This window comes from Polyodon spathula, chromosome 22 (assembly GCF_017654505.1).
Source record: "Polyodon spathula isolate WHYD16114869_AA chromosome 22, ASM1765450v1, whole genome shotgun sequence".
Classification (NCBI taxonomy): domain Eukaryota; kingdom Metazoa; phylum Chordata; class Actinopteri; order Acipenseriformes; family Polyodontidae; genus Polyodon; species Polyodon spathula.
In genome coordinates this window covers 9,962,700-9,990,326 of record NC_054555.1, presented here as the reverse complement: position 1 = coordinate 9,990,326, position 27,627 = coordinate 9,962,700, and the positions used below count along the sequence as shown (strand labels likewise).

Here is a 27,627-nt window from a genome sequence, read left to right as displayed (position 1 = left end):
TTGAATCTGATTTATTATGATCAATATAATTCAAAAGTGGAGATTGGAGATAATACTTTTGTTTGAACTTTTCTCTGGTTATGCTTTTGGTGGAGAGATAAGCTGTGTCTTTCCAGAGAAAGTGGACAAAGGCACAATTATTGGGAATGTTCCTGTTGATCTGGGTTTAGATGTTGCATCATTATCATCCAAGAATTTCAAGATGGTCTCTGGCTTAAGTAAGCTCTTTTTTTTCAATATTCATTTGAATAATGGAAATATGTATGTAAATGAAAGAATAGACAAATATGTGGACTACAACCAGTTAGCAGTACCCGGAGCATGATTTAAACCCCCGGCTCATGAGGATCCAGATGTGGGAAAGAAACTCAACAAAGCTATATAGACTGTGCACACTTGAAATTAGATGTAAAATGAGACCGCAAATTTCCAGCAAACTCATATTCATTATAGCAGCTGATGGTGGAGTTCTAGAAAAGACTGGCACAGTTAAGATCACATGTTTTAGGTGCCAACGACAGTACTATAGTGTTTGAGCAAGTTGTATACAGGGTTTCACTTGTGGAAAACGCGCCCAAGGGGATGTTGATTGTTAAGATAGATGCCACTGATTTATACCAAGGTAAAATGGTGGCATAGTTTACTCTTTCAGTAGCAATACTGCAGTGAAGGGAAACCTGAAATCAGGTTAAAGGATGCATTTGACTTTGAAGAAAGTGGTGTAGAAATGTATGTGGAAGCTGTCAATAAGAAATGTTTCTGGTGTATTTGGTAATGCAAAAATCGTATTGCAGATTACACTATGTAACGCAATTTTTGTTCCTGGGTAGTAAGTGATATTTCCTAATTGCTTATGCCTCAAAAGTAAAGAAAATGGCTATTATTCCCCACAAACTTTGCTTTTGTGACCAGTTCAGTGAAATTTTGAAATGTACCTATTTCCAATGAGAAAACGGTCTTTTCGTTCACATAAAGTCAGAAAAAAACAACATATGAATCCAAATGAACATGTATTCATACTAAAGTAATAAAAAAATGACTACAAAAGATTTAGAAGTGAGTAGTTTTTCGGGATTTATGATTATACTGTAAATCACTTTCATGAATCAGCCCCCAAATGTAGTCTCCCATCATGTTCTCTTTATACTGTCCTTGGTAGCGACGTTCAAAGTCCAGTATATCCTAGTGGAAGCGCTCGCCTTGCTCCTCCGAGTACGCTCCCATGTTCTCCTTGAATTTATCAAGATGAGCATTAAGGATATGAACTTTGAGGGACATCCTACAGCCCATTGTGCAGTAGTTCTTCACCAGAGTCTCAACCAGCTCCACATAGTTTTCGGCCTTGTGATTGCCCAGGAAGCCCCGAACCACTGTGACAAAGCTGTTCCAAGCCGCTTTCTCCTTACTAGTGAGCTTCTTGGGGAATTCTGTTTCCTGTTAACCAAGGTTATAGCTGATGATAGACAGAATGTGTGGTTAACTACTACAGGGTACAGATTGAGTCTCGTGAGCGTTGCGATGCATACTGGTGAAAACAGGACATTGCATTCTGTTAAAAGCAGTGATGTCACCAAAAAAAGTTGTTCATTTTGGTAAAGGATAATGGGCTGCCTTCACTCTCATCTATGTAACAATTGGTTTGTTGTTATTGTTATATATTATTGTTATTTATTTATTTGGCAAACTACTTTATCCAAGGCATTTTACAAGTGTTACAGGGCATTACAGGGTTACAGTGCAAGATCAATATTTAAATAATAGTTTAAAGTGAAAATTATACAACAGTATTAAGGTACAACATTAAATAAGATGCAACAAGTTAAGATTATAAGAATTTATATCTACAATGACATAGTAGTAGTGCATTAGTGCAAGGATAATACATCAGCTGAGGATCCAGTAATCTGATGCTTAGGTCAGGAGAATATATTATATAGTAGGATGGGTGGATCGATAGATCTGCAAGAGCAGTCTAAACAAGTGAGAGATGGAGCAGTCCAGAATTTCTCTGATAGGTGGTTCCACTACAGAGGGACTAGGGAAGAGAAGGCATGGGAGGATGGAGAATGGAGGGAAGGCATGATCATTAGGCCAGTAGAGGAGCAGAAAGGTTGAGAGAAGGAGAAGGGAGCCATAAGGGATTGAAGGTAGGAGGGGGCGATGTGGTGAAGAGAAAAGTAGGCAAGAACAAGGGTCTTGAATGCGAGCAGAGATAGGTAGCCAGTGGTTAAGTTCTTCCAGATTTTGCAGACGAGGCTGCTGAATGTGACAATCAGGAAAATTTGTGTTTAAATGTTTAAATATATTTGATAATTTGTTTAGGTTCAGTTTCCATATTTCTTTCTGGGGTTTGTTATCTTTCTTAGTGCCATGAAGCTGTACCAACACAGTTACTGTTTTAATTAATTTGAAAACTACATGTTAAGTTTCACATTTGAAGTTAATATATCCCCTCAGTTCATGCAGACATATGAATACGCAGCCTCCTTAAGGACTGGATCTACTGCTGTGTGTATATATATATATATATATATATATATATATATATATATATATATATATATATATATATATATATATATATATATATATATATACACACACATACACAGTGGCTTGCAAAAGTATTCAGACCCCTGACCAATTCTCTCATATTACTGAATTACAAATGGTACATTGAAATTTCATTCTGTTCGATATTTTATTTTAAAACACTTAAACTCAAAATCAATTATTGTAAGGTGACATTGGTTTTATGTTGGGAAATATTTTTAAGAAAAATAAAAAACTGAAATATCTTGCTTGCATAAGTATTCAACCCCCACACATTAATATTTGGTAGAGCCACCTTTCGCTGCAATAACAGCTTTAAGTCTTTTGGGGTAAGTATGTACCAGCTTTGCACACAGTGTCGGAGTGATTTTGGCCCATTCTTGGCAGATTTGCTCCAGGTTGTTCAGATTGGTTGGACAACGCTTGTGGACCGCAATTTTCAAATAGTGCCACAGATTCTCAATGGGATTGAGATCAGGACTTTGACTGGGCCACTGTAGGACATTCACCTTTTTGTTCTTGAGCCATTCCAATGTTGCTTTGGCCTTGTGCTTGGGATCATTGTCCTGCTGAAAGGTAAATTTCCTCCCAAGCTTCAGTTTTTTAGCGGACTGAAGCAGATTCTCTTGCAGTATTTTCCTGTATTTTGCTCCATCCATTCTTCCTTCAGTTGTAACAAGATGCCCAGTCCCTGCTGATGAGAAGCATCCCCACAGCATGATGCTGCCACCACCATACTTCACTGTAGGGATGGTGTGTCTTGAGGCATGGGCAGTGTTAGGTTTGTGCCACACATAGCGCTTTGAGTTTTGGCCAAAAAGCTCTATCTTGGTCTCATCTGACCACAAAACCTTTTCCCACATCGCAGCTGGGTCACTCTCATGCTTCCTGTCAAACACCAGATGTGCTTTCAGATGGTACTTTTTGAGTAACGGCTTCTTTCTTGCCACCCTCCCATACAGGCCAGTGTTATGCAGAGCTCCCGATATGATTGACTGGTGCACCATTACTCCACTCCCAGCCACTGAACTCTGTAGCTCCTTCAAAGTGATTGTTGGCCTCTCTGTGGCTTCTCTCACAAGTCTCCTTGTTTGAGCGCTGAGTTTTGAGGGACGGCCTTTTCTTGGCAGTGCCTGGGTGGTGTGATGCAGCTTCCACTTCCTAATTATTGATCCAACTGTGCTCACTGGGATATCCAAACACTTGGATATTAATTTGTACCCTTTCCATAATCTATGCATTTGTATTACTTTATTTCTAACTTCTGTAGAATGGTCTTTGGTCTTCATTTTCCTTCAGATTCACAGCCTTACCAATGATTCTTCAACAGTGGGTTTTTTTTTTATCCAGAAAATGTGACAGCAACTTTAATGGTTCACAGGTGGAGGCCAATGGTAAGATAATTGTGTCCTCGTTTCGGCAATTTCTTTCATCGGTGCAAACTGGGAGCCTCCACAGCACAACGGTTCAATACTTATGCAAGCAAGATATTTCATTTTTTTAATTTTTCTTAAAAATATTTCCCAACATAAAACCAATGTCACCTTACAATAATTGATTCTGAGTTTCAGTGTTTAAAAATAAAATATCAAACAGAATGAAATTTCAATGTACCATTTGTAATTCGGTAATATGAGAGAATTGGTCAGGGGTCTGAATACTTTTGCAAGCCACTGTTCCTAGATGTAACTCAGAAGGAACTGGAAGTATGTCCAGTGCCATTACATGCCCAGCTGGTATGTCCAGAATCCTAATAAAAATGACAGGCTTTAAACAATATTGCTAGCATTACAATGCATTTATAGCTAATCTATCAATCTATATATATCGATCGATTTAGCTATCGAAAAAAAAAAACACAGAAACATAACTATATTGAAAGTGAGATAAAGAAATAATCACTATGTTAGAGTTTTTTTTTTTTATTTATCAATAACTTTCATTCTGGAATGATTATATTTATAATATACTTGGTGCAAAAGCTGAAAAACAAAGTATTCTTGCTCTCAATACACATGGTTTAACATATTTTAAAATATTGGGCTATTTATATGGTACTAATCCATTATCTGTGAAAAATAAATAAAAGGCTTAATTATTATTATTTTTTTAAATCTATCTATCTATCTATCTATCTATCTATCTATCTATCTATCTATCTATCTGTCAGTCAGTCAGTCAGTCAGTCAGTCATTTATAGGATCTCTACATGCATTGGAGTTGGGCTTTCTTATTAATTTTGGAAAAAAAAAAAAAAAACTACTTCAATCTTGCACATGATTGATTGTGTTTAATTTTTAAGCAGTCTGCTCCTTAGCTTTAACATTTATTTTGTATCATGCTATATTTTTGGATAACATGCATGCGTGTTTAGAAACTTGGTTTATGAGTACTACAATAAGAATATCGGGTGGGATTTTATAGGATCTACAGCTATGGCCAAACGTTTTGCATCAAGTATAATTTTAGGATTGACACATAGTTAAAAGAGAAGTCTACCGGAAGCCATAATGGTATTGCAGTAGTTCATGCTTGATTTCGAAACGTCACATTTTTGTTTTTCGTTAAGTATATGGAACACTACAAAGCAGTACGTAATTCAATATGTTAACGTAACATTATTCAGCAGGTTTCTTTTGATTTTATGAAGCAAAAGCGATTAATTCAGCTCGGCAAAACTTTCAGCCAGAGCCTCTGGTGCATTATTGGTTGAGACGTCAAGTGTCGTTGTCGACCAATAAGCTTCTCACTGTGAAATCGGAGCTCTGTCACTCCACCCACTTTCCCTTATATAGAACTAGTCGTCATTTTTTTGCTTTCTAGCACTGAAGCTTTTAGTAAACGGGATATTGGATTTCGCACTACAAAAACGACACGCCAGGAGTACTGTAGAATCAAGTATATGTTTGTAAAGGAAAAAAAAAAAAAAAGAAAGAATAAAGTATCCCCTTTCATATCAGAAACTATCTGCGTTGTGTCATCATGATCTGTGTGCAGAGGACTCGGGGATTTATAAAACAACTGCTCTGCTCTGTATTTTCTGCTTGCTTTTGGAATCTGGTTTCCGGGGAAATGTTTTATGCTATTCCCGAGGAGCTGCAGTATGGGGCCTTTGTTGGAAACATCGCTAAGGATTTAGGGCTGGGCGCTGGAAAAATGTCCTCTCGCAAATTAAGAATAGCGTCAACCGACAGTGAACAGTATTTTTTTGCAAATGTACAAAATGGGGATTTACTCGTTAACAAACGGATAGACAGGGAAGAACTGTGCGGCGAACAACCCACCTGTTATTTGAATCTGGAGGCAATTATGGAAAATCCGCTCGAGTTGCACAATATAAAGGTAGAAATTCAAGATATAAATGACAATTCACCTCTTTTTTCTGTTAAAGAGATTCGTTTTAATGTAATCGAGACAGCATTGTTAGGGTCCCGTTATCAATTAGAGAGTGCTCAGGATATAGATGTAGGAATCAATTCTTTAAAGTCGTACTCTTTAAGTGCCAATGATTATTTTAGTCTTGCTACACAGACTCACAGTGACGGGAGTAAGGTGGCAGAATTAGTACTAGAAAAGCAGCTGGATAGAGAAAAGCTGTCTTTAATAAATCTACTAGTCACTGCTTTTGATGGGGGCGTGCCAGAGAAATCTGACACTGCCGCTATTATTATCACAGTTTTGGATGCAAACGACAATGCTCCAAACTTTGAACAGTCTGTCTACAAAGTACGTTTTCTCGAAGACACACCAGTTGGCACATTAGTAATTAAGCTCAATGCTACTGATCTCGATGAAGGCCCAAACGGTGAGATTTTATATTCGTTTAGTAGCCGCACTCCCAGCAAAGTATTAAGCATGTTTAATATTGATTCTAGAACCGGAGAGATAAGTGTAAAGAAACAGTTAGAATTCAAGGAAAACACTATTTATGAAATTGTTGTTCAAGCAAAAGATGGAGGTGTCATTCCATTAACAAGCCACTGTAAGGTGCTTGTTGATGTAATAGATGTTAACAACAATGTGCCTGAGGTAATAATAAGTTCCTTAAATAGTCCAATACAGGAGGATGTAGTGCCAGGAACAGTGGTTGCCTTGGTAACTGTAACAGACCGTGACTCCGGAGTGAATGGGCAGGTTCAGTGTGAGATCACCAGAAATATACCCTTCAGAATCAGATCTTTAGGAAACTACTACACCATAGTAACTGATGGCGTTCTAAACAGGGAAACTGTATCTGAATATAATATTACCATTACTGCCACTGATTTAGGATCCCCTGCCCTTTCCAGTGAGAAGACTATTAGTGTTCAGATATCCGATGTAAATGACAATCCCCCACAGTTCACACAGGAAGTGTATACAGTCTTTGTGTCTGAAAATAATAACCCAGGAGATCCAATCTACCAGGTGGCGGCATCTGATAATGATGTAGGTTTAAATGGGGAAGTCTCCTATTCTGTTCTGGAGTCTCAGGTTAAGGACCAGCCTGTTTCCATGTATGTATCCATTGACAGGGACAGTGGAGTTATTTTTTCCCAAACTGCATTTGATTTTGAAGAGCTGAAAGACTTTAAGGTTTATGTACAAGCCGAAGACAGAGGTTTTCCATCACTGACTGCAAATGTCACTGTGAACATTGTCATTGTGGATCAGAATGATAACTCCCCTGTGTTTTTGCATCCTCAGACAAAGGGAGGCTCTTTAGCTGTAGAAATGATCCCTCGCTCTGCAGCTGCTGGATACTTAGTGACAAAGGTTATTACTGCTGATGCAGACACTGGACAAAATGCTTGGTTATCCTACCAGTTAATTCAGGCTACAGATCCCAGTCTTATCAGTTTGTCACCACACACAGGTGAAATCAGGACAGCAAGGCCTATTAAAAACACAGACTCTGCCAAACAGAAACTGGTCGTCCAAGTGAGAGACGATGGGAAGCCATCACTCAGTGCTACAGTTACTATCGGTTTGCTGCTAACAGACTCTCTTCCGCAAGTGCTGCCTGACTTCAGTGACAAGCTGGAGAATCAGGAGACACTTACCGATTTAAACTTGTATTTAATCATTACTTTAGGTTCCCTTTGCTTTGTGTTTTTTGGACTCCTCGTTCTCCTCATTGCTTACAGATGTTACAGATATAGAAATCACTACAGTTACAGTTGTTGTTTTGGAACTTGTTGTGACAATGACTTTGGGGATTACAAGTTGAACTACCAGCTTCCTTCAAATTGTGCCTTACCTCCAGACTTTATAGACTTTACTGGCACAGGCACACGTTCCCAGATTTACCAATGTAGGACTCCTATGGTTGCTCATTCCAGAAATGGCACCTTGCTGGTTTTGAGAGGGTGCAGCCCTCCAGGACATGGGAGTATTACAAGAACTGCTACTGCAAAAGAGCCAGACTGGCTGGTACAAGTACAGAATACCAATGGCAATACAATGAATGCCACTGCTGAGGTATGTGGAATGTTATGCATGCCAAAGATGTGAATCTGTCTGTGTCTGAAAGTAAAATTGTGCATTGAGCATATATATATATATATATATATATATATATATATATATATATATATATATATCTATATATATCTGCAAACTAAAATTTTTATTTACACTGTATTATCAATATTAAAAGGAATTTAAATGCATGCACCAGCAATTAGTGTTGTTGATGCTGTAACTACAAAACAACAGCAACCTCATAACTACTGTACCTGCATCACTCAGTACCTTCTTTAATAATGGATCCTTTTAATCTAATCTTTAGCAAGTCTTTACATACTTAAGTTGTTGATAGGTGTTTCATTTCCCTTTGATATGGTGTGCACGTCTGATCTGAATGAACTTACAGGATAGATTTGTGTGTGCATCCTATAAAATCTTAATTTAATGAAGCCAGCGTGTATACAAAAAGTGATTTAAATGCAATTGCTCATGCTTACTTTGTAGTTACTAGTCAGAAAGTTGAAACTAAGCAGTGCATTTATTAAATACTAACTGAAGTATCCACCGTTGCCTGGGGAAATTCAATATTTCAATATTTAATGCATGACAAATTGGGGAATGGTGGCCTAATTGTTTTCTTTAAGTTACTGATCTTGGGGGTCGCACAATGCGCTCGGACCCCTTTCCCTTTTTTTAACATTATTATTTATTTATTTGTTTGGTTTTTGCCATTTTTACATTTTTTTTTTTTTAAATTTGTTTTTATTTTTTTATTTTGTTTTTGTGGGTTTCTTTGATTTGAGATACATGGATACTGTAGTGATCCAGAAATGGGGTTACCAAATAAAGTAACCCGGGGGCCAACATTCTGAATCCAAACACAGCCCTCAACCTTCCCCAAACGTGTATCTTCTCCTTTTCTGATAGGTGAAGGTCTGTCTTTGTATGTCAGTAAAGGTTATAGTAATTTAACCACAGGGAAAATATCCAAATCTTTTCTCTGATATTTCCACAGGGGTCACACATATGTGGAGGAGGTGGTTGTTCCAGAGTGAAATACTGTACCTTCATAAATGTTTAAAGTTAAGAAAATATATTAGAAATGTAAAATAAATCTAAGCAATAACAGAATAACATTTCTGTCGACTATACTGTTTCACATGTCTAATTGTAGAAGTAGGTTCTGGTCAATGTATTGAATTGAACAGAGCATAGTGAAACCCTTTCCATTTAAATCACGTTTGAGCATGGACGCTCTTAAATGTATCAGTTAGCAGAGCAACACATCTCAGCTCGAGTGTAGTGACCTTGTGTGAGGAACAGCTTGTGCATGGAAGACATCATCAGACCGACTTATTTTACCACTGGGTGGCTATACTAATCCATGGACGTATTTATGTAGTTTTTTTTTTTTTTATCTTGAGTGGTATTTATAAAGGAATGTCATCATTCACTGCAGAGTTAACCACACTGGATATTAGACTACTTAATCAGACTGCTTTTCAAGTTTTTATACTGCAGGTGAAAATATAGGGAAATAAGAACCTCCAAAGTGTGTGTGTGTGTGTGTGTGTGTGTATATATATATGTATATATATTATATATATATATATATATATATATAGTTAGTATATACTACGATAGATAGATAATATAATTAATATAATCAATAGTATATATATATATATGACCTACTGGTTGCCCTGCTGTATTAAGAGGAGCGGTCTTGAAACAGAGATGACATTAATTATACCAAACTGCAACACAACATAAACCAAACTGAGCAGAAACAAACACATTAGTATCTGGGAGCGTCACCTTTTGCACCATGCTGCAGGCATGGAATCAGTGGGATTCTGTGTTACACTCCGGTACAGATTTTGCCAAAGTTCGATGAGTTTTGACCGCAGTTCATTCACATAGTGTTTGAGTTTTACACAATTGTTTATCGAGGTGTTCCCAGTCATGTTTGATAGAGTTCAAGACGGGACTCTTGGGAGTCCAGAGAAGAAGCTGCAGCCCCCCCCGCCCTTATTTATTAAATACATTTATGCTACACCCAATGCCCCCATGTGAAAAAGTAATCGCCCCCCTTAGACTCAATAACTGGTTACGCCACCTTTAGCAGCAATAACTGCAACCAAACGCTTCCTGTAGTTATTGGTCAGTCTCTCACAGTGCCGTGGAGGAATTTTGGCCCACTCCTTCATGCAGAACTGCTTCAGCTCGGTGACATTTGTGGGTTTTTGAGCATAAACTGTTTATTTCAGGTCCTGCCACAACATCTCAATGGAGTTTAGGTCTGGACTTTGACTAGGCCATTCCAAAACTTTAAATTTATTGTTCTTCAACCATTCTGATGTAGACTTGCTTGTGTGTTTCGGACCATTGTCTTGTGGCATGACCCAGCTGCGCTTCAGCTTCAGCTCACGGACGGATGGCCTGACATTCTGCTGTAGAATTCTCTGATATGGAGCCGAATTCATGGTTCCTTCAATGATGGCAAGTTGTCCAGGTCCTGATGCAGCAGAGCATCCCCAAATCATGACACTACCACCACCATGCTTGACCGTTGGTCTGAGGTTCTTACTGTGGAATGCATTGTTTGGTTTTCGACAGACATAACGGGGCCCATGTTGGCCAAAAAGTTCCACTTTTGACTAATCTGTCCATAGAACATTGTTCCAGAACACTTGAGGATCATCCAGATGCTTTTTGGCAAACTTGAAATGAGCATTCATGTTCTTCTTAGTGAACAGTGGTTTCTGCCTTGCTACTCTGCCATGAATCCCATTTTTGCTCAGTGTGTTCTGATGGTGGAGTCATGAACACTGACCTTAGCCAAGGCAAGAGGCCTGCAGATGCCTGGATGTTGTTCTAGGGTTCTTTGTGACTTCTTGGACGATTTTACACCTTACTCTTGGAGAGCATTTTGGCAGGATGGCCACTCCTGGGAAGATTTACTACTGTCCCATATTCTCCATTTGGACAATATGGCTCTGACTGTGGTTTAGTGGAGCCCCAGAGCCTTATAAATGGCTTTGTAATCCTTTCCAGACTGGAAGGCATCAACAACTTTTTTTTCCAGAGGTCTTCAGGAATTTCTTTTGATGGTGGTATGATGTGCTGACAACTTCACTCTGATGGTAAGGGCCAAAGTTAGTCAGATTTATATTGGGCAGAATCAAATCAAATCAGGCCTGATTGTTAACCAAAGTATTCAAACAGCTGACCCTAATTATCCCTTTAATTGGGTTGAGTTAACTAGGGGGGGCAATAACTTTTTCACACCTGAAGATTGCATGTTTGATTACCTTGCACACCAAACAAATGAATCATTTCAACGAGTCATTTTTTTTTCCTCTCTCAGACTTTCTCTATATATGACTATAACCCAAAAAAGATCTGACCAAATTCAATGTGCAAAAATGCAGAAATTCAGACAGGGGGCAATATATCCTTGATTACTTGGACTACATGCATGCTCATTTGAATATAGTTAAGATGAACTGCTGCCAGTAGCTTATTTATGATTGTTAAATGATTACATTGGTTGTTTTGTTCAGAGCAATGTTAGGTTATGCCAATCCCCAACTTCATGTAAAGAAATAACACAATTCCTCTCTTACATGTGTCAGATGACTGTGTATTTTGATTTCTGTTTTACAAGATTTATAATCCCCTGTAATGTTTTCTTTAGTCTGTGGTTATCTTAGTCAAAACTTAAGGTTTTTGAGGGTTCTTTTATGACACAGAATTAACTGGTGTTAAGAAGCTTATATAGTTTACCAGATCAATGTTTTTTACTTTGAATTACATTGCAAAAGAGAACATTTCAACAAACACGTTATGCTTACTTACAGTTATTAAATAATTACTTTGGACCACTGTGAATATATAGTTCATGCACAGAGATGTTGTTTTCAGTTAACTTTGAGTATATTGAGGCACATTAAGCCATTTTATCTTTTTCAAGGTGTTGCACCTAGAAAACAGACAACAAAGCTATAGTTAATTCCTCTGTGGCACTGCAGAGCTCAGCCCCTGCTAGACATCCATCTTAGGGGCTCAGCATTACACAATAGCGTTTGTTTAGTATATAGGAATACCTCAAAAGCGCAAATGTGTTTCAGTGTACCTCAGATTCCCATACATAATAATAATAATAATAATAATAATAATAATAATAATAATAATAATAATAATAATAATAATAATAATAATAATAATAATAGTTTCTTGATGCACTGAGAACTGTACGCTACAATTCCCATTTTGACAGAATGAATGGCTACATACGTACATATTTAATTTTCTAGGGTTTTTTTTTTTTTTTTTTTTTTTAGTCTGCTTTTAAGACAGCAAAAGGAGCCATGATCTTAATGGATACTTAATACCGTACCTTTAAAACCAGTATTAGGTAGTATTTGACATAGAATGCAGTGGCTTTCTACAATGCATTTATTGATTTATAACAGTTAGCACACACCCATTAACGAACCATGCACTTTATCACAACTTTCCTTGCTGTCAGCATCCAGGAATACTTCATTCATTCAGGTATTACTCATCCTAATGAAAAAGAAAAAAAAAAAAAAAAAAAAAAAGTAGACTTGTGCATTTTAATGTCAGTATTGTGACACATATACATACATACATACATACATACATACATACCCCCCCCCCCCCCCCCCCCCCCCCCCCCGGCCACACACAACAAAGAATTTAGCGTGATTCGTAAACTTGTGGGATATTTGAACTTAATTGATTCAAGCGTGATTGTAACACTTGTTATATTTGAATTAAATGTTGTTAACATGCGATTTTGAAATGTAAAACTAAAACTCAGATTACAAATAGTAATTTGCAGCTGTCGTTTATTGCAAATATGAATTGCATCTTCATTCTCTTCAGTGTCTTGTGCAGTCGCTGTTTTTTTTCTTTTAGGTGCTGAAAAGCAGCCAGCAATCTGCACCGCCCATCCCCCGCACACACACACAGACTCGGTAGCAGGAAGGCTAGTTGAAACTCAGAGTTAGAGAACGATAGGCAGCATCAGTGGATTTAAACACACCCGAATGAGAGAGAAAACACATCATGGACGATTCACTAAATACCATCATAATGGCATTTCGGGGAGGATATTTTTGTCAACAAGGATGTAGTGTGGTAACGTACTGCAGCACGTTTCATGTTCCGGAACGAGGATAGATATAAAAAGACGGAAAGCTTTTTTTTATTTTTATTTATTATTTTTTATAATCCGTCTGCACTTGATTTACGAAGCAATGTCTCTTGCAGGGATATGTAGCAGCATACCGAAGCATGTGCCAGCTTCTTTTATATTGTTGTTTTTATGGGGCGTAGCGACGGGGCAGATTAGGTATTCTATTCCCGAAGAATTGGAAAAGGGGGCCTATGTTGGGGATATTGTGAAAGACCTGGGGCTAGATCTCGGGAGACTGCTCACCCGAAGCGTTAAGATAACCTCTAGCAACAGCAAGCAGTATCTGGACATTAATCTCAGCAACTGGAACTTGTTTGTTAATGACAGGATAGACAGAGAAACTCTCTGTGAACTCCGCAGCCTGTGCTTATTACATTTCGAGGTGGTCGTGGAAAACCCGTTGGAAGTTTACAATGTTGAAGTGGAAATATTAGACGTGAATGACAATGCGCCACTGTTCCCCAGAAACGAATACCGTTTGGAGATCACTGAATCAGCTTTGCCCGGTGCACGTTTCCCAGTCGAGGGAGCACATGATCCAGACATGGGTTCAAATTCAATCCGTATGTACAGGCTCAGCCAGAATGAGCATTTCACCCTGGACTCAAACGCCCCTGCGGTGAACAGCAAACTTATCGAGCTTGTACTTAAGAAAGCAGTCGACCGTGAGCAGAAGTCTCTTCACCAGTTAATTTTAACAGCCGTTGATGGGGGCACGCCTGCGAGGACTGGCACTACCAACATTGCAGTTCGTGTGTTAGACTCAAATGACAACGTCCCGGTATTTGATAAATCTGTTTACAAAGTTAAACTGTTAGAAAATGCACCCAGGGGTATGCTGGTAATCAAGCTGAATGCGACCGATTTAGACGAAGGCACCAATGGAGAGCTGCTTTATTCTTTCAGTAGCTACACCCCAGGAAGAGTCAGGCAGATTTTCAGCATAGACCAAAGCACAGGAGAAATAAGAGTTAATGGCACTGTGGATTATGAGGAAACTAACTCTTATGAGATTTATGTGCAAGCCATGGATAAGGGGGCATCTGCAGTAGCAGTGCATTGCAAAGTAGTAGTGGAAATTATTGATGTTAATGACAATATCCCTGTGATAGTGTTATCCTCTCTTTCCACCCCAGTTCCTGAGGATGTAAGGCCAGACACTGTGGTGGCTCTGGTCAGTGTGAGTGACAAAGATTCTGGTGCAAATAAACAGGTCACCCTTCAAATACCTGCAGATATTCCATTTAAAATAAAATCTTACAGGAATTACTACACTTTAGTTACAGCTGGGTTTTTAGACAGAGAGAAGGCAACTGCCTACAATATAACATTCACAGCTATTGATTCTGGGACCCCGACTTTGTCATCGCAGAAAACTGTTCTGGTGGAAGTTTCAGATGTCAATGACAATCCTCCACTTTTTGAACAGACATCCTTTTCAGTGTATATAGATGAGAACAATGCCCCAGGGTCTCCTTTATGTACTGTGAAAGCAATTGATCCAGACATCAATGAAAATGCTATTGTATCGTACTCTATCCTCAGTGCTAATATTCAGGACGTACCTGTCAGCTCATATGTTTCAATCAGCTCAGACACTGGTATCATCTATGCTCTGCGTTCGTTTGACTATGAAAAGCTGAGGGAGTTTCAGTTTGAAGTTAAAGCACAAGATGCTGGTATTCCACCACTTAGCAGTATTACTACAGTTTATGTGTATGTTGTGGATCAAAATGACAATGCACCTCTGGTCTTGTACCCCTCTTCAGGAAATGCAACAGAGATGGTTCCTAGAACAGCAAATGCAGGCCACCTGGTTACTAAAGTGATTTCTCTTGATGCAGATTCTGGCCAAAATGCATGGTTGTTTTACCATTTACTGCAGGCAACAGATCCAACCCTTTTTAAAGTTAACCAGCATACCGGGGAAATCAGGATCACTCGCAAAATTGGAGAAGAGAATTCCACGTTATTTAATTTAACAGTCCTAGTGAAGGACAGCGGACAGCCATCTCTGTCAGCCACAGCTACCATACAGGTAGTTGTTGTAGACAGAGTTACAAGAATTATTCCTGACCCCAGAAGGCATGTAAAAAGCTCTAAAATCTACTCAGATGTAACACTCTATTTAATCATTGCTCTGAGCGCAGTCTGCTTTGTTTTTCTTTTGACCATAATTGTTTTGGCTGTCATCCGATGCCACAGGTACAGTGGAACCTGCTGTTTAAGTCCTGGTTGCACGAGGGAGAGACACAGTGCTGAAATGTACAAACAGGCCAACAATAATCTTGTAGTTCAGCGGGGCTTGAAGGTGCAGCCCCATTTTATAGAAGTGAAGGGAAACGGGTCCCTGTCTCAGACTTACTGCTACAAGGCATGTCTTACTGCTGGCTCTGGAAGTGACACTTTTATGTTTTACGATACTGGATACCCAGCTAGAGCTGGACCCAGTGCTGCAGCATCTGACAGATACCTGACAGGGCAAAGTGGGCAGAGCCCAGGTTCTGCTTCAAATCGAAACAGTGTTTCAAAGGAGGTGAGGCTGTTCACAGTATTTAAGAGTCACAGTGCTTTGGATTTGGCAGTACATTGGAAACATTATTCATTTTGATGACAATATCCCTGAGGTGTTGCAGTCTCCTTTATGAAATATGAAAAGTCCATTTATATATGTGCAAATATTCTATTTAAAGAGCAGAGGTTCACTTTGTTTTAGTTTTTTTTTTGTTCGACCAAAAACAAATTAAAAATTTACGTGTTTGGTATTATAATCATCGTTACCGTCAGTATCAACATCATGCAGCAGTATATATATATATATATATATATATATATATATATATATATATATATATATATATATATATAATATTGGTTGTTTTCATTTAGTAATCTCCCACCCCACAGTAACTGTACAATGCATAACTTGTTTTAATAATATATTGTAGTATTGGAATGGATCTGAATTTATTAGCCATCCATTCCTTCATCACTAACTGCTTTATATCTTTTCCATGTGTAATATTACAGTTAGTCTCTGACTTTAGGAATTGCTTGAGATAAACCACTTTGGCTTTATTTCTTATCTTGCTGCCTGACAGATTTAAATGTTATAGTAATGTTATTCAACAAACTTAACTGAGATATCAAGCCCCATCTTTTCTGGTATAGCCAGAAAAGATGGGGCTTGGTATCTCAGTTAAGTTTGTTGAATGAATGGTTACAAAGTTCCTAAAACTATGTCAACTACAGTAATAGTTTCTATTGATAGGGAGGCAACAAGGAAACTATATGCCAGGTTTTCAGACAAAGCTGATTATTATTACAAAATATTTATACAATATCTTTATAGGTTTGTAAGAGATTATAAATGGTGGTATTGGACACAGACTATTTTTTTTTTGTTATATAATATTTCCTCACTGGCTATTGGTAAAACTAATTTTATTTCCACATCAGAATATGTAATAAAAGCAGTAAACAAAAATACCTTATATATACACTGTTTATTTTCTGTGTCAAGAAATCCCTTGTGAGGAAGTCATGCCAAGTGATGTTTGGGAGTAATTTACTGTCATTTAGAGGTCTTGTCAGTTCATTGCCCTGAAGCAAGTAAAAGGAAAGTTTTGAAGATAAGGCCATGTAAAACATCTGTTCACATCCAGAACCATTCAGTAGCAAAGTTAGTGTTCGTTTATAAAGGAGTTCAATATGCCTTTAGCCTTGTAGTCTACCATGTAAAATCAATATCATCTATTCAGTTGTGTTAGCTTGGAAGGGAGCTTCAGTTCAGAATATTCATGTATTCACACTACAACAGTCAGTTCAGAGACAAATCTGTTTGTTATAAAGAGTAATATTTGATAGGCTATATTTGTGTTGTCACAAAAAAGGTAAGTGGCATTGCATTGGAATCCAATAAAGTGATTGCAATTGACAAGTAAAACTCAATTTAACGCTTTCAAATCTTTAGTTTTAGCTAAATGATAAATACAATGTATGTATACACACAATTGCACCAAGGTATCACATATCAGTAATCATTACTGATCAGGTCCAATGTACATTTTCAATTTGCAGTGCCTTTCACTAGTCCAGGTAGGCCATGCAGGTATACATTGTTTATCTAGGATCTAGTTGATCCAGAAAGCCTACTTCACTATTGTATCAGCTATCACAAATAATGAAGTAGCTGGTGTTATGATTTGTTTTATGCTAAATTATACTTGTATAATATGTCAGTTAATATGTGAGATAATGGCAGATTATATCATGACAGCTAATTGTTTTCTGTTTCTTTTGCAGCCTAGGCAACCAAATACAGACTGGCGCTATTCTGCATCTTTGAGAGCAGGAATGCAAAGGTAAGCAGTTTCTATTTTTTGCTTTTAGCAGAAGATACAGTAGTGCGGTACTGCTGTTCACCTTGCACATGCACAGTATATAACTCTAAGAACAAGAAGATTTGTGTGAGAGGCCTGGGCTTTATGGTATTGTTATGCTTGTTTCAAGGGCACATTGTGTATCAGTATCATTCTTACCAGTAACGTGTTGATATTAAAATCTGGGTCAGCTGCTTGCAAAAACCAGAGCTACAGGGAGCTAAAATATTTAGTTGAACTAAAGTAAGATGTATATTATACAGATATAAACACATTAATCAGTAAATATAAATTAGGTCAAGGGATATTCAGAAACAACTTCTAATAGACCAAGGTCTAAACTCATTAAATCTGCAACCAGCATTGTCACTGGTTGGCACTTTGATGACCTTAGCTTGGAGGACAAAAATGACAGACTTTAGGGATTGAAAATGTAAATGAAAAAGATCTTGGATAATGTACATGGTTGACTAAGTCAGATGGATTTGTTTTTTGCAGTATGTGCTGTAAATGACCCAAATTTACAGATTACGCAGCCTTAAGTCCTGTGTTCTCTCACAATGTTCTCCTACACACCACTCTGTAACAAAGGGAAATTCTAAGGAGCTTAAACACTTTTGAGGTGTAGTTTCTCACTGCTCTGCAATCACCAGACATGACTTCCTTATTTCAGAAAGAACGTTGTACTTTCTGTAATTACTTCTCTGTGATATTTTCTAATCTCTCCCAAATTGACACATAACTTCCTTTTGCACCAGTGTCCTTTATATCTTCTGGAGTTTAAATTACTCATGCTGCTTCTCGGTGGCCTCATAACTTGAACGAAAAAAGGCTTCATATGTTGACTAAAGTCAGATGTAATAATGAGCCTGTTTGTTACCATGGCAACAAGGAGGGATTATCCCACAATTTCTCACTTGTAACTACAGTGATAGCATAATACCAATTTTTAGATTAGCTGCACTCATAATGTGACGCAACTCAGCTACTTTTAAATGTATTTTGGTATTGTGCTATAAACTAAACTAATACTAATGTTATATAACCAATTATAATATAATCAGGGCACAGGAAAAACCATGCAGGAACTCCCTGTAGAGTGGTGGGTCTTTTAGAAGCTAAATGGGAATTTAACTGACAGGAAAAAAACATTTTAATATCTTTGCACCACGAAATCTGAAAACTCAAATATCAACACTTAATTAAAGGCTTATACGCAAAACATCACTCAAAATTCTAAATTCCTCTTTTATTCAAGTGCTCTGTAATTTATAAACTTGTATTTATCCTAACTTGTATTAATCTTAATCAAGACAGCTAGTAAGAGTGTGGTTTCTGTTGAATGTGGACTGTATCCATCTTAAGGTTTTCTCTAATACTGAGCTAATTGTTATTGGTCTGTAATAATTTCTTGTTCACCCTTGCTGCAGTGCACTTATATCCTCACACCCCTACAATTACATATCCTTGTAGTACAATAAAAGTATAGTGAAATCATGGTAAGCTTTAACAATAGTGGGCTGAAGACCAGTTGTGTTATAGTTTTGTTTTCCTATTTCAGCTCTGTGCTTATGGAAGAATCAGCAGTTTTGCAAGGTGCACCTGTGGTACATGTACAGAACTGGCCTACAGTCTCCAGTGCAACACCTGGTGAGTCTATCTGTGTTTTAAAATAGATTGAATTTTTCTTATTTTTTTCATATGTTCTATTGTGCTTTAAAAGACAAAGCATTGTTTAAAACTGCATGAGAAATGATGTAAAAAGACACCTTCACCGTAATTGTCAAATTGAATTTATGACACAAACATCATGGTAAATGCTCTTAAAAAGACTTTAAAACACGTCTGCCCAGTTAACAAATGTTTCAAGAAGTACCTTTTATACAGTGTCATTGTTGAACCAATTGGATTGAGAAGTGTAGCCTGTGGTTTTATTCAGAATCGAATAACTAAAGCAGATAATCTCATGATGCTGAAGTACATGTTTTTACAAATGATTTTTGAAATATCGCTGATGGCGTTTTAAAGATGGGATAATCATTTGAGAGAAGCTGTGTCAGTTTATTGCCTGTGCTTAGGTCATTATGAGATGTAATAATTTTAGTGACTGATTTAGTTATTGTAAAAGGCAAGAGGTGACAGTCATTTATATTCTGGCTTGAAGGTTACACCTTGTATGCAAGTGAAAGAGTACAATTATTACTTAGCACATATTAGATTGCATAAGATTTTAAATGGAAGCCTGCCAGCTATTTAAATATATGCCAACGAGAATCCATTTTGCAGTGATGTAGATATACAGAAACTAAGACATTCTCTCACGGAGATCATGAAACATTTTTCAGTTGTTTTAGAGCGGGTTATACATTTATTTTCAGTTTTGCGAAGCACTGCTTAACCAAACAGAATATGTTTAAATCCTTAAAACAGTCCTGTCAAACAAGACAGCTAATGTTAACGTCTGATTAAACTGCAAGATGTGAGTAGCTTCACATACTGATAGTATAAACATAAGAAGATTCAGTCTTGGGACATTGGGGAATCCAAATTACATACATTAATTAGAAAATGTATCTTCTAAATATGAATGTAATATTTAAGTACCATACATTTTAAGTATGAGTGGTGTTACTTTATTGCACAGCTATCAACCAAAGTGCAATCTTTTATTAAAATGTCACTGAACACAAAGCCATGATCAGATATCTTGGAGCACATTTCCTGCTAAATACCTACAGTGTAAGGCATCAATATTTTTGTTTCCTTTTTTTTTGTTTCCTTGTTTAAACCTGATTAAGACATTAAACATACATACATACTTTAGCCATATATACAGTACATTTAGATTTGCTAATCTAATGTAGTCTGCATATGCGGTGTGGTCCAGTGGTTAAAGAAAAGGTCTTGTAACCAGGAGGTCCCCGGTTCAAATTCCAGCTCAGCCACTGACTCGTTGTGTGACCCTGAGCAAGTCACTTACCTCCTTGTGCTTCGTCTTTCGGGTGAGACGTTGTTATAAGTGACTCTGCAGCTGATGCATAGTTCACACACCCTAGTCTCTGTAAGTCACCTTGGATAAAGGCGCCTGCTAAATAAATAAATAATATTCTGGCACAGCCTTGTAAAAACAGCTTATTTAGCAGTTGCAGGGACTCTTGTAGGGTAAATCACCTAGTGGAATTATTTTAACCCTAACTAGGGTTAGGCTTCTATAATAGCTGGTTGTTGTAATGGAATAACACATTTGTTTATGTGTACATGTTTACAGCAGTACTGTTAACAACAATTAGTTGAATTACACTTTAGTCTAAGTCATTTGACATGTGAAGCTGCATGGCTAGTACACACTACAGACTCAAACCAGGATAGACCAGTGCTGGATATTGCTGGCATTTCAAAGATAGCAAGCCAAACCTTTTAAATAACAATACTTGTCCATGAATGCATGGGGCTGCAGTTCTAACCATAGCTGCAATGCAGCTTTGCTCTCTGAACTGAATGAAAATTAAGCTGTCACACAGCCACCAGTAGATATTCGTGACAGCATGGTGCACCAGATCTTGTGCTGACGTAGGCACAAAAACACCAGTGCATGTAGCATAGTATTTATATTTCTCTTCACTCTGCTGCTTTAGCACCGATGCTGCCAGTTTTAGGTTATGTGTCTATTGCTGTCAAATTGTAAATTATGTATCCAATTAATTATTTGCCTAATTAAATTCAGTGTGAATAGCCTACAAGTATTCTGATAGCTTGTTAATATGTATTTATATGTTTTTATATATATATATATATATATATATACTATATATATATATATATATATATATATATATATATATATATATATATATATATATATATATATATACACACAGTACTGTGCAAAAGTTTTAGGCAGGTGTGAAAAAATGCTGTAAAGTAAGAATGCTTTCAAAAATAGACGTGAATAGATTAAATTTATCAATTGACTAAATGCAAAGTGAGTGAACAGAAGAAAAATCTAAATAAAATCCATATTTGGTGTGACCAACCTTTGCCTTCAAAACAGCATCAATTCTTCTAGGTACACTTGCACAAAGGAACAGCCAAACTCAGTTAACAAGGTGAGGTTGCTGAAGACAGTTTACTGTCAAAACTCATACACCATGGCAAGACTGAGCACAGCAACAAGACACAAGGTAGTTACACTGCATCAGCAAGGTCTCTCCCAGGCAGAAATTTCAAGGCAGACAGGGGTTTCCAGATGTCCAAGCTCTTTTGAAGAAGCACAAAGAAACGGGCAACATGTATATTCAGTGCAAGCCCTTTTAAGCATCATCTCTTTTCACCAGAACTTTCTGTTTGCAACAGCAGTATACATACAGTAATTCAAATATACAATAAAAATAGAATCACAGTGCAACAATCCTGCTCTTATTTTACAATGTCTTGGGCTCCTACTTCACATCTTCTAAATCAACAGTAGCAGGGAACAATGCCCCCCTCAGATGGGTATGTGGCACAAATTAAAATTATTAAAAATGGGTTCTGTGTGTAATTTCTTTAGATTCATGGAAAGCAGATTATATTTCTTTTGTTTTTGGACTGTGGATCATATAAATTCCCATGTGAAACCTACCCTATTATTACATTCAAAGTAAGCTTTAACAAATGCACATTAAGACAGCTATCATTTGTGAACCAGGCATCATATTTGAAAAGTAGAACACTAATGGGAGATACAGAGCCCCTCACTCACGTGCTGTGAAGTTGGTATTTCTTATTGGTGCTGGATATTTATTAGGATTACTATCATCAGTGTTATTTTTCTTTAAGCTTGGTTCCTAGTCATCAACAAACCATTGTATTGAAAATCAAGGTGTGCCTGAACTAGATAGTAACAAAAAAAAATAAATGAATGCATGAATGATGCAGCCACATCACTGAATGATGTTAGGAAATTAAAATCACACTTCTCTCAGACATCAAATACTTTATCATTTAGATATCATTGACTACTGCTTTATATCATATATCATGCAGCTGAACACAAAATGAATGTGTTTGTGTGGTTTGCAAGAAATGATGTTTAATGAAATTGGAGGAATAATCAATAGATTATAACATTAAATCTAATCATTGAATTGATTAATCAGTTAATGATGTATACAATGTATACAGTAATTGATTAATCAGTTAATGATGCACATTTGCAGGGAATATTTGCTAAGTTCAACACATGTTTCCGTCAAGCTGAAATGGCAGGAAATGAAGTCCAAGGATTCCTTTGTTTCTGAGATAATGTGAGTTCTGTGGTAGCTAAAAGGAAAGGGGTGGGTCTGACCTTCTAGGAAAGCCCCAGAGAGCATTTGATGTAATTACTGTGTCTTTATAGAAAGAGACCCACCACAGGGCTCGTATTCACATCCCCCTTCACTGAAAAACACTGCTTAGAACTATTCCATTATCTAGAGAGAGGACACTCCTTACATGGAAAGCAGAAGCAGGGGTTTAGAATCATGCCACTAAATGTAAGATTCTTCTTGCACAGTGGAACAGGGAGAAATGGGAAATTGAACTGCTATCTAACAGCTAACCAAACATGATTTGAGTGAAAATAAAAAAGACACTAAATGATATGGTGGATTTATTTCAACTATGAAAACCTTGATTCCAAATGTTCAGTATAATCAATTAAAGCGATAGCATCTGTTGTTAGGGTGGTATGTACCACGTTGGAGTTATTGCTCCCTGTGGACAATCTCATGTAGCTAAATATCTCAATTTGAACTTTCTGTTAACTAACATATCAACAATAACTTTTTTATTAAATTACATTTTTGATACAGCCCCTTAACCCCTACACTGCACCCTCTGGTGGTTGCTCCCATATCCTTTAGCCTTTCAGGCTGAAAAATGTAAGTATATGTATATATTTTTAAATGTGATTTCGGTCTTCCATAGGGTTATTATTTTGAACTTCAGAATAAGTAGTTATCTCAAAATATCATTAGATGTAAGAGTATAGTGGAAATCAATATTGGGAGTTTACACAACCCCAAATTATATAATTTTGAACTGTCATGAAAACATTTATTGATTAATGTTTAAAGACAAAAATAATTAGTTCTCCGATTGGAAAGGCATTTGTTTGTAGTTAGTTGTAACGGAAATCAGGAATGTGTCAAACTGGTATGCAATGGGAGTCTTAGTTACATCCCTGGTGTGTATCTGAATTACATAGTTCACAGTGAAACAATTATATTTCCTCATAGACTTCAAGACATATTTCATCATAGACTTTATGCAGTCTTTGCAATTCAATTGCCTTGACACTGCAAGAGTATACTGGGAGACATGTAACTGGTGCGCGCTTCTGAAAATATGTTGAACCCTGGTATTGTAAAGAATTTACAGTTAGGATAGCTGTGTAGTACATACTTTTCAAAAATAGCTGTTCTATGATTTACAATTGTATAACACTGTAGCAGGGCGGTAGGAAAGCCCTGCTGTTTATTCGTATTGTTTGTTTATTTTTAGAACGGGGTCTCCCCCTCCGCCCCTGTGTTGTTATTTTGTATTTGTTTATTGTTTTATGTTTGTGTTTATAGATGACGGCGAACCGCCATGTGTTTTGTTTGTTTATTATTTTGTATGACAGCGTAGCTGTACTTTAGTTTTGTTATTGTTTTGCAGTGTGGATGGGAAGCCCCATCCACACTATAAAACTTGTGCAGAAGGTGGCCATCTCCCGAATTAGTTAAGTGACTAATTTGTTGCTAATCGGGAGATGGTCACCTGTATAAATACCTGCAGCTGTCTGCACTCTGGGTGAATGTTCAGTGGAGGAACGAGAGCGAGCGAGGAGTGAGAGGGGAGAAACTAAATTTAAAAGAATATAAGGCTACTGCCCATCCGGACCTTAATTCATTATTTGTGTTCGAGATTTATTTTGTTTAATTGTTTTATTTCTGCTCTGCGAGCAAGTGTTTATTTTTGTTTAAATATTTTGTTTATTTTTTTGTTTTAAACAAAACGGCGCACACACCACTGCACCATACCTTTGTTTTTGTTGTTCCTCCTTCTGGTCTGGGTCACCACAACGCCATTTCCTGCCACAAACAGATACAAAAAGTCATATAGATTAATAGCAATAATAACGCTGATAATTGTAATAACAGTTTCTCCTTCTGGGGCTACTGTATTTGCATGGTCTAGTGAAATGTAGGTCAGAGCTGTTAAAGTATGTTAACATTGCACTCTGAGAGCTGCTTTTGCTGTGTTGTTAGACTATGTATAGGTCAAAAAGGTATATAATAATATTGTAGTCAGTTGGTTACAGATTTGGGTTAAGGGTCATCTGAGGATTGCATTCTAGTTATCTTTATTTATTACTGAATATTGCCATTGAAGACACAGACTTCCTTTTTAGATATTATCACAGTTGGACACTCCAGCACTGGTTAGAGTAGGCAGCAGAACTTGTAGCACTGGTTCATGACACAGTACTACTGGTAAAGGAGCTGACTAGTCTGGGTAAAGAAACATAAAAGTAAAAAACAGTCAAAACCTTGTTTTTTACACTACCTGCAAATGTGTGTTACAATTCCCAACTCTCTTGCTGGTCAATGATAACTACCTTCATCGTCACTGAGGATATAATTGAGATACCCTTTACAGTTAAAATGGTTTTTATCAAAAGTGATTAGGAAGTTGTGGTAAGAACCTCATGTCTTTTTTTAAAAAATTGTGTTTGATGATTTGTCATTGTTTTGTTGTTAATTCTTCTAGAGCCTGATGCTGGAGAGGTGTCCCCTCCAGTTGGAGCCGGAATAAACAGCAACAGCTGGACCTTTAAGTATGGACCCGGAAACCAGCAGCAGCAGCAGCAGCAGCAGCAGCACGCGACTTTGGTCCTCAGCAGGTCTTCTGAACCAGGAGAGGTCCCAGAAAACTTCATCATCCCAGGCTCCCCTGCCATTATCTCTATCCGACAGGACCAGGCTGGGCTGTGGACGGCAATTCTTGACTCTTCATCACCTTTGGAAAGAAGGAGGAGACCCCTAAAAAGAAGAAGAAGAAGGGGAAAGCTGATAAGAAAGAGAAAGGGAGTGGAAACAATGACAATAGCGACCATTAAAAGAGGTGTCTTTAAAAGAGTTGGTTATACTATTATTTTTATATATATATATATATATATATATAATAATATAACTAGATATATATATATATATATATATATATATATATATATATAATATATATCTAAGGAGAGCTCCCTGCTTTTCACTGAAATTATATTCAACCATAACCCCACCCACCTTTCACAACCCCCAGAACCCAATGTTATAACCCTTGGCAACTGTCAACCTATGTAATCTACTAACATCTGGGGAAAAGCCATATACTTTTATTAACCTGATACTTTCCCAAAACACATTTGTGTATAACTGCGTTCAGTTTCAGTAACATTTTCTGAGAAAAAAAAAATATATATATATATGTTCTGAAGCTTTGTAAATATGTGCTTCTTCTGAAGTCTTATAATGCCTAACACTGGTTTCTACTGACCTGTACAGGAGTGGATTTTACTTTTTGGTCAGCTGATATGTCTTTAGGCTAGATTAACAGAACTGTAGTTCCAAAATCAAATGTTAGAATATCACAATGATGCATAGAATTATACATTGGCACACTATTGCAGTTTTCATGGCCAGTGACATTCAGAAAAGAACATCGCTGTGAAATACTGGTTTCAGTACAGTTGCACTCCCAGTTAAATACTGGCTGCAGATTTATTTTTACATTTGTTCATAGTAACCTTGAGGAGTGAAGTTAACACAGCATTACCCAACCCGTTTTACCAGTGAACATGGAGTTTAAGGGAGGCACTCCTTAGAAATAGGTTGGCATCTCTGTCTTATTGGTTCCAATGTTTCATTAAGGCATCTGATTAGATTGGCAAAAAAAAAAGTTAAAGAGCAGGCTTTAACTTCATGTGCGCTTGCATTTCAATAAGAAATGTGCAATGCTTATACATTTTGCAACCTGAGATTATGCAGTTATTTCAGCTTGATGATGGCCTAAGACAGTAAAAACAGCAGTAGTCAGGATGGACGTAAATGTATGTGCATGATTTACATAAAGTATGTCCTGTTTCTGTAATATTTGCAGAGGCCAAATGCTTGGAATACTTTTTTTATGTGGCGAAATGCAGTATAAAACTACAGTACTGAATACAGCAAAGCCTGGAAACACAGCTTTTACCTATTTTTTCCAGCACACTATAATCCTGATAAATTGTATTTCTAACCCAGTTTGAATGTTTGTGTGTCTAATGTAACCACTTTAATGTTTCTACATTCCCTTCACCAATGTTTGGGGAAGTATGGAAATACATATATAAAGAGATTTGTAGTTGAACCCAAATGAAAGAAAATATGAATTTGCTTTTCATGGTTGAAAATGATTCAATGCATAATTTTCTATGGGTCACGTTATATACAAGAATGTTGCTTACTGTTTTCTAGACAAGCTTGATGCCCTTGCTTTGCTCAGAATGTTTCTACAACCTATAGGGCTTTATAAATCCATCTCCTGAGTTACCAGCTCTTTGCCTTCTGGCTGTGTACAATATGTAGGCTTAAATGAGGTTTTCTTAATTGCCCAGCATTTTTTTCGAAGATCCCAATATTTGTTTTTGGGAATATGATTTTGGCAAAAACAGATTATTGCAATGCTTAATTTTATCCAAGCTTTAACATGACCGTACCGTTAGGACCTATTTCTGTCTTTGACATTTTAAGGATTGAGATTATTTTCCACTTTCCAAACTCCAAACCTTACATTCTAAGTACATGATTATCGTAATAAAGATTTAACTCAAAAGACCCGTAACTAAGTTATAGGTTAATAGATCTGCTGAGAATATATATTCAGCTCAAAAAAAAATAAATACAAACATGAGCTTTTTTCATCTTCCTAAGGTGAGATTTTGGCTGTTAACCGTAAGGTAGAAAAAAACAAAAAAACAAA

The 27,627-nt window shown here is 37.1% G+C and overlaps 1 protein-coding gene across 1 annotated transcript; it reads left to right on the top strand.

Annotated features, from left to right (window-relative positions):
- Positions 1–4,821: 4,821 nt before the first annotated feature.
- Positions 4,822–26,549, top strand: LOC121297516 (protocadherin alpha-C2-like). Its single transcript, XM_041223865.1, has 6 exons — positions 4,822–8,013; positions 17,534–17,592; positions 19,172–19,260; positions 25,384–25,487; positions 25,524–25,610; positions 26,538–26,549. Exons 1-6 carry the CDS (start codon positions 5,536–5,538, stop codon positions 26,547–26,549), a joined length of 2,829 nt encoding a protein of 942 aa, XP_041079799.1. The 5' UTR covers positions 4,822–5,535.
- The last annotated feature ends 1,078 nt before the right edge of the window (positions 26,550–27,627 follow it).

Bases quoted from the DNA above. Each gene is read 5' to 3' on its own strand.
- LOC121297516 (XM_041223865.1), top strand. From the start codon at position 5,536: ATGATCTGTGTGCAGAGGACTCGGGGATTTATAAAACAACTGCTCTGC. The intron at 17,593-19,171 runs GTAAGCAGTTTC...TTCCTATTTCAG, and splicing joins TTGAGAGCAGGAATGCAAAG to CTCTGTGCTTATGGAAGAAT. The intron at 25,488-25,523 runs CAGCAGCACGCG...AGCAGGTCTTCT, and splicing joins AGCAGCAGCAGCAGCAGCAG to GAACCAGGAGAGGTCCCAGA.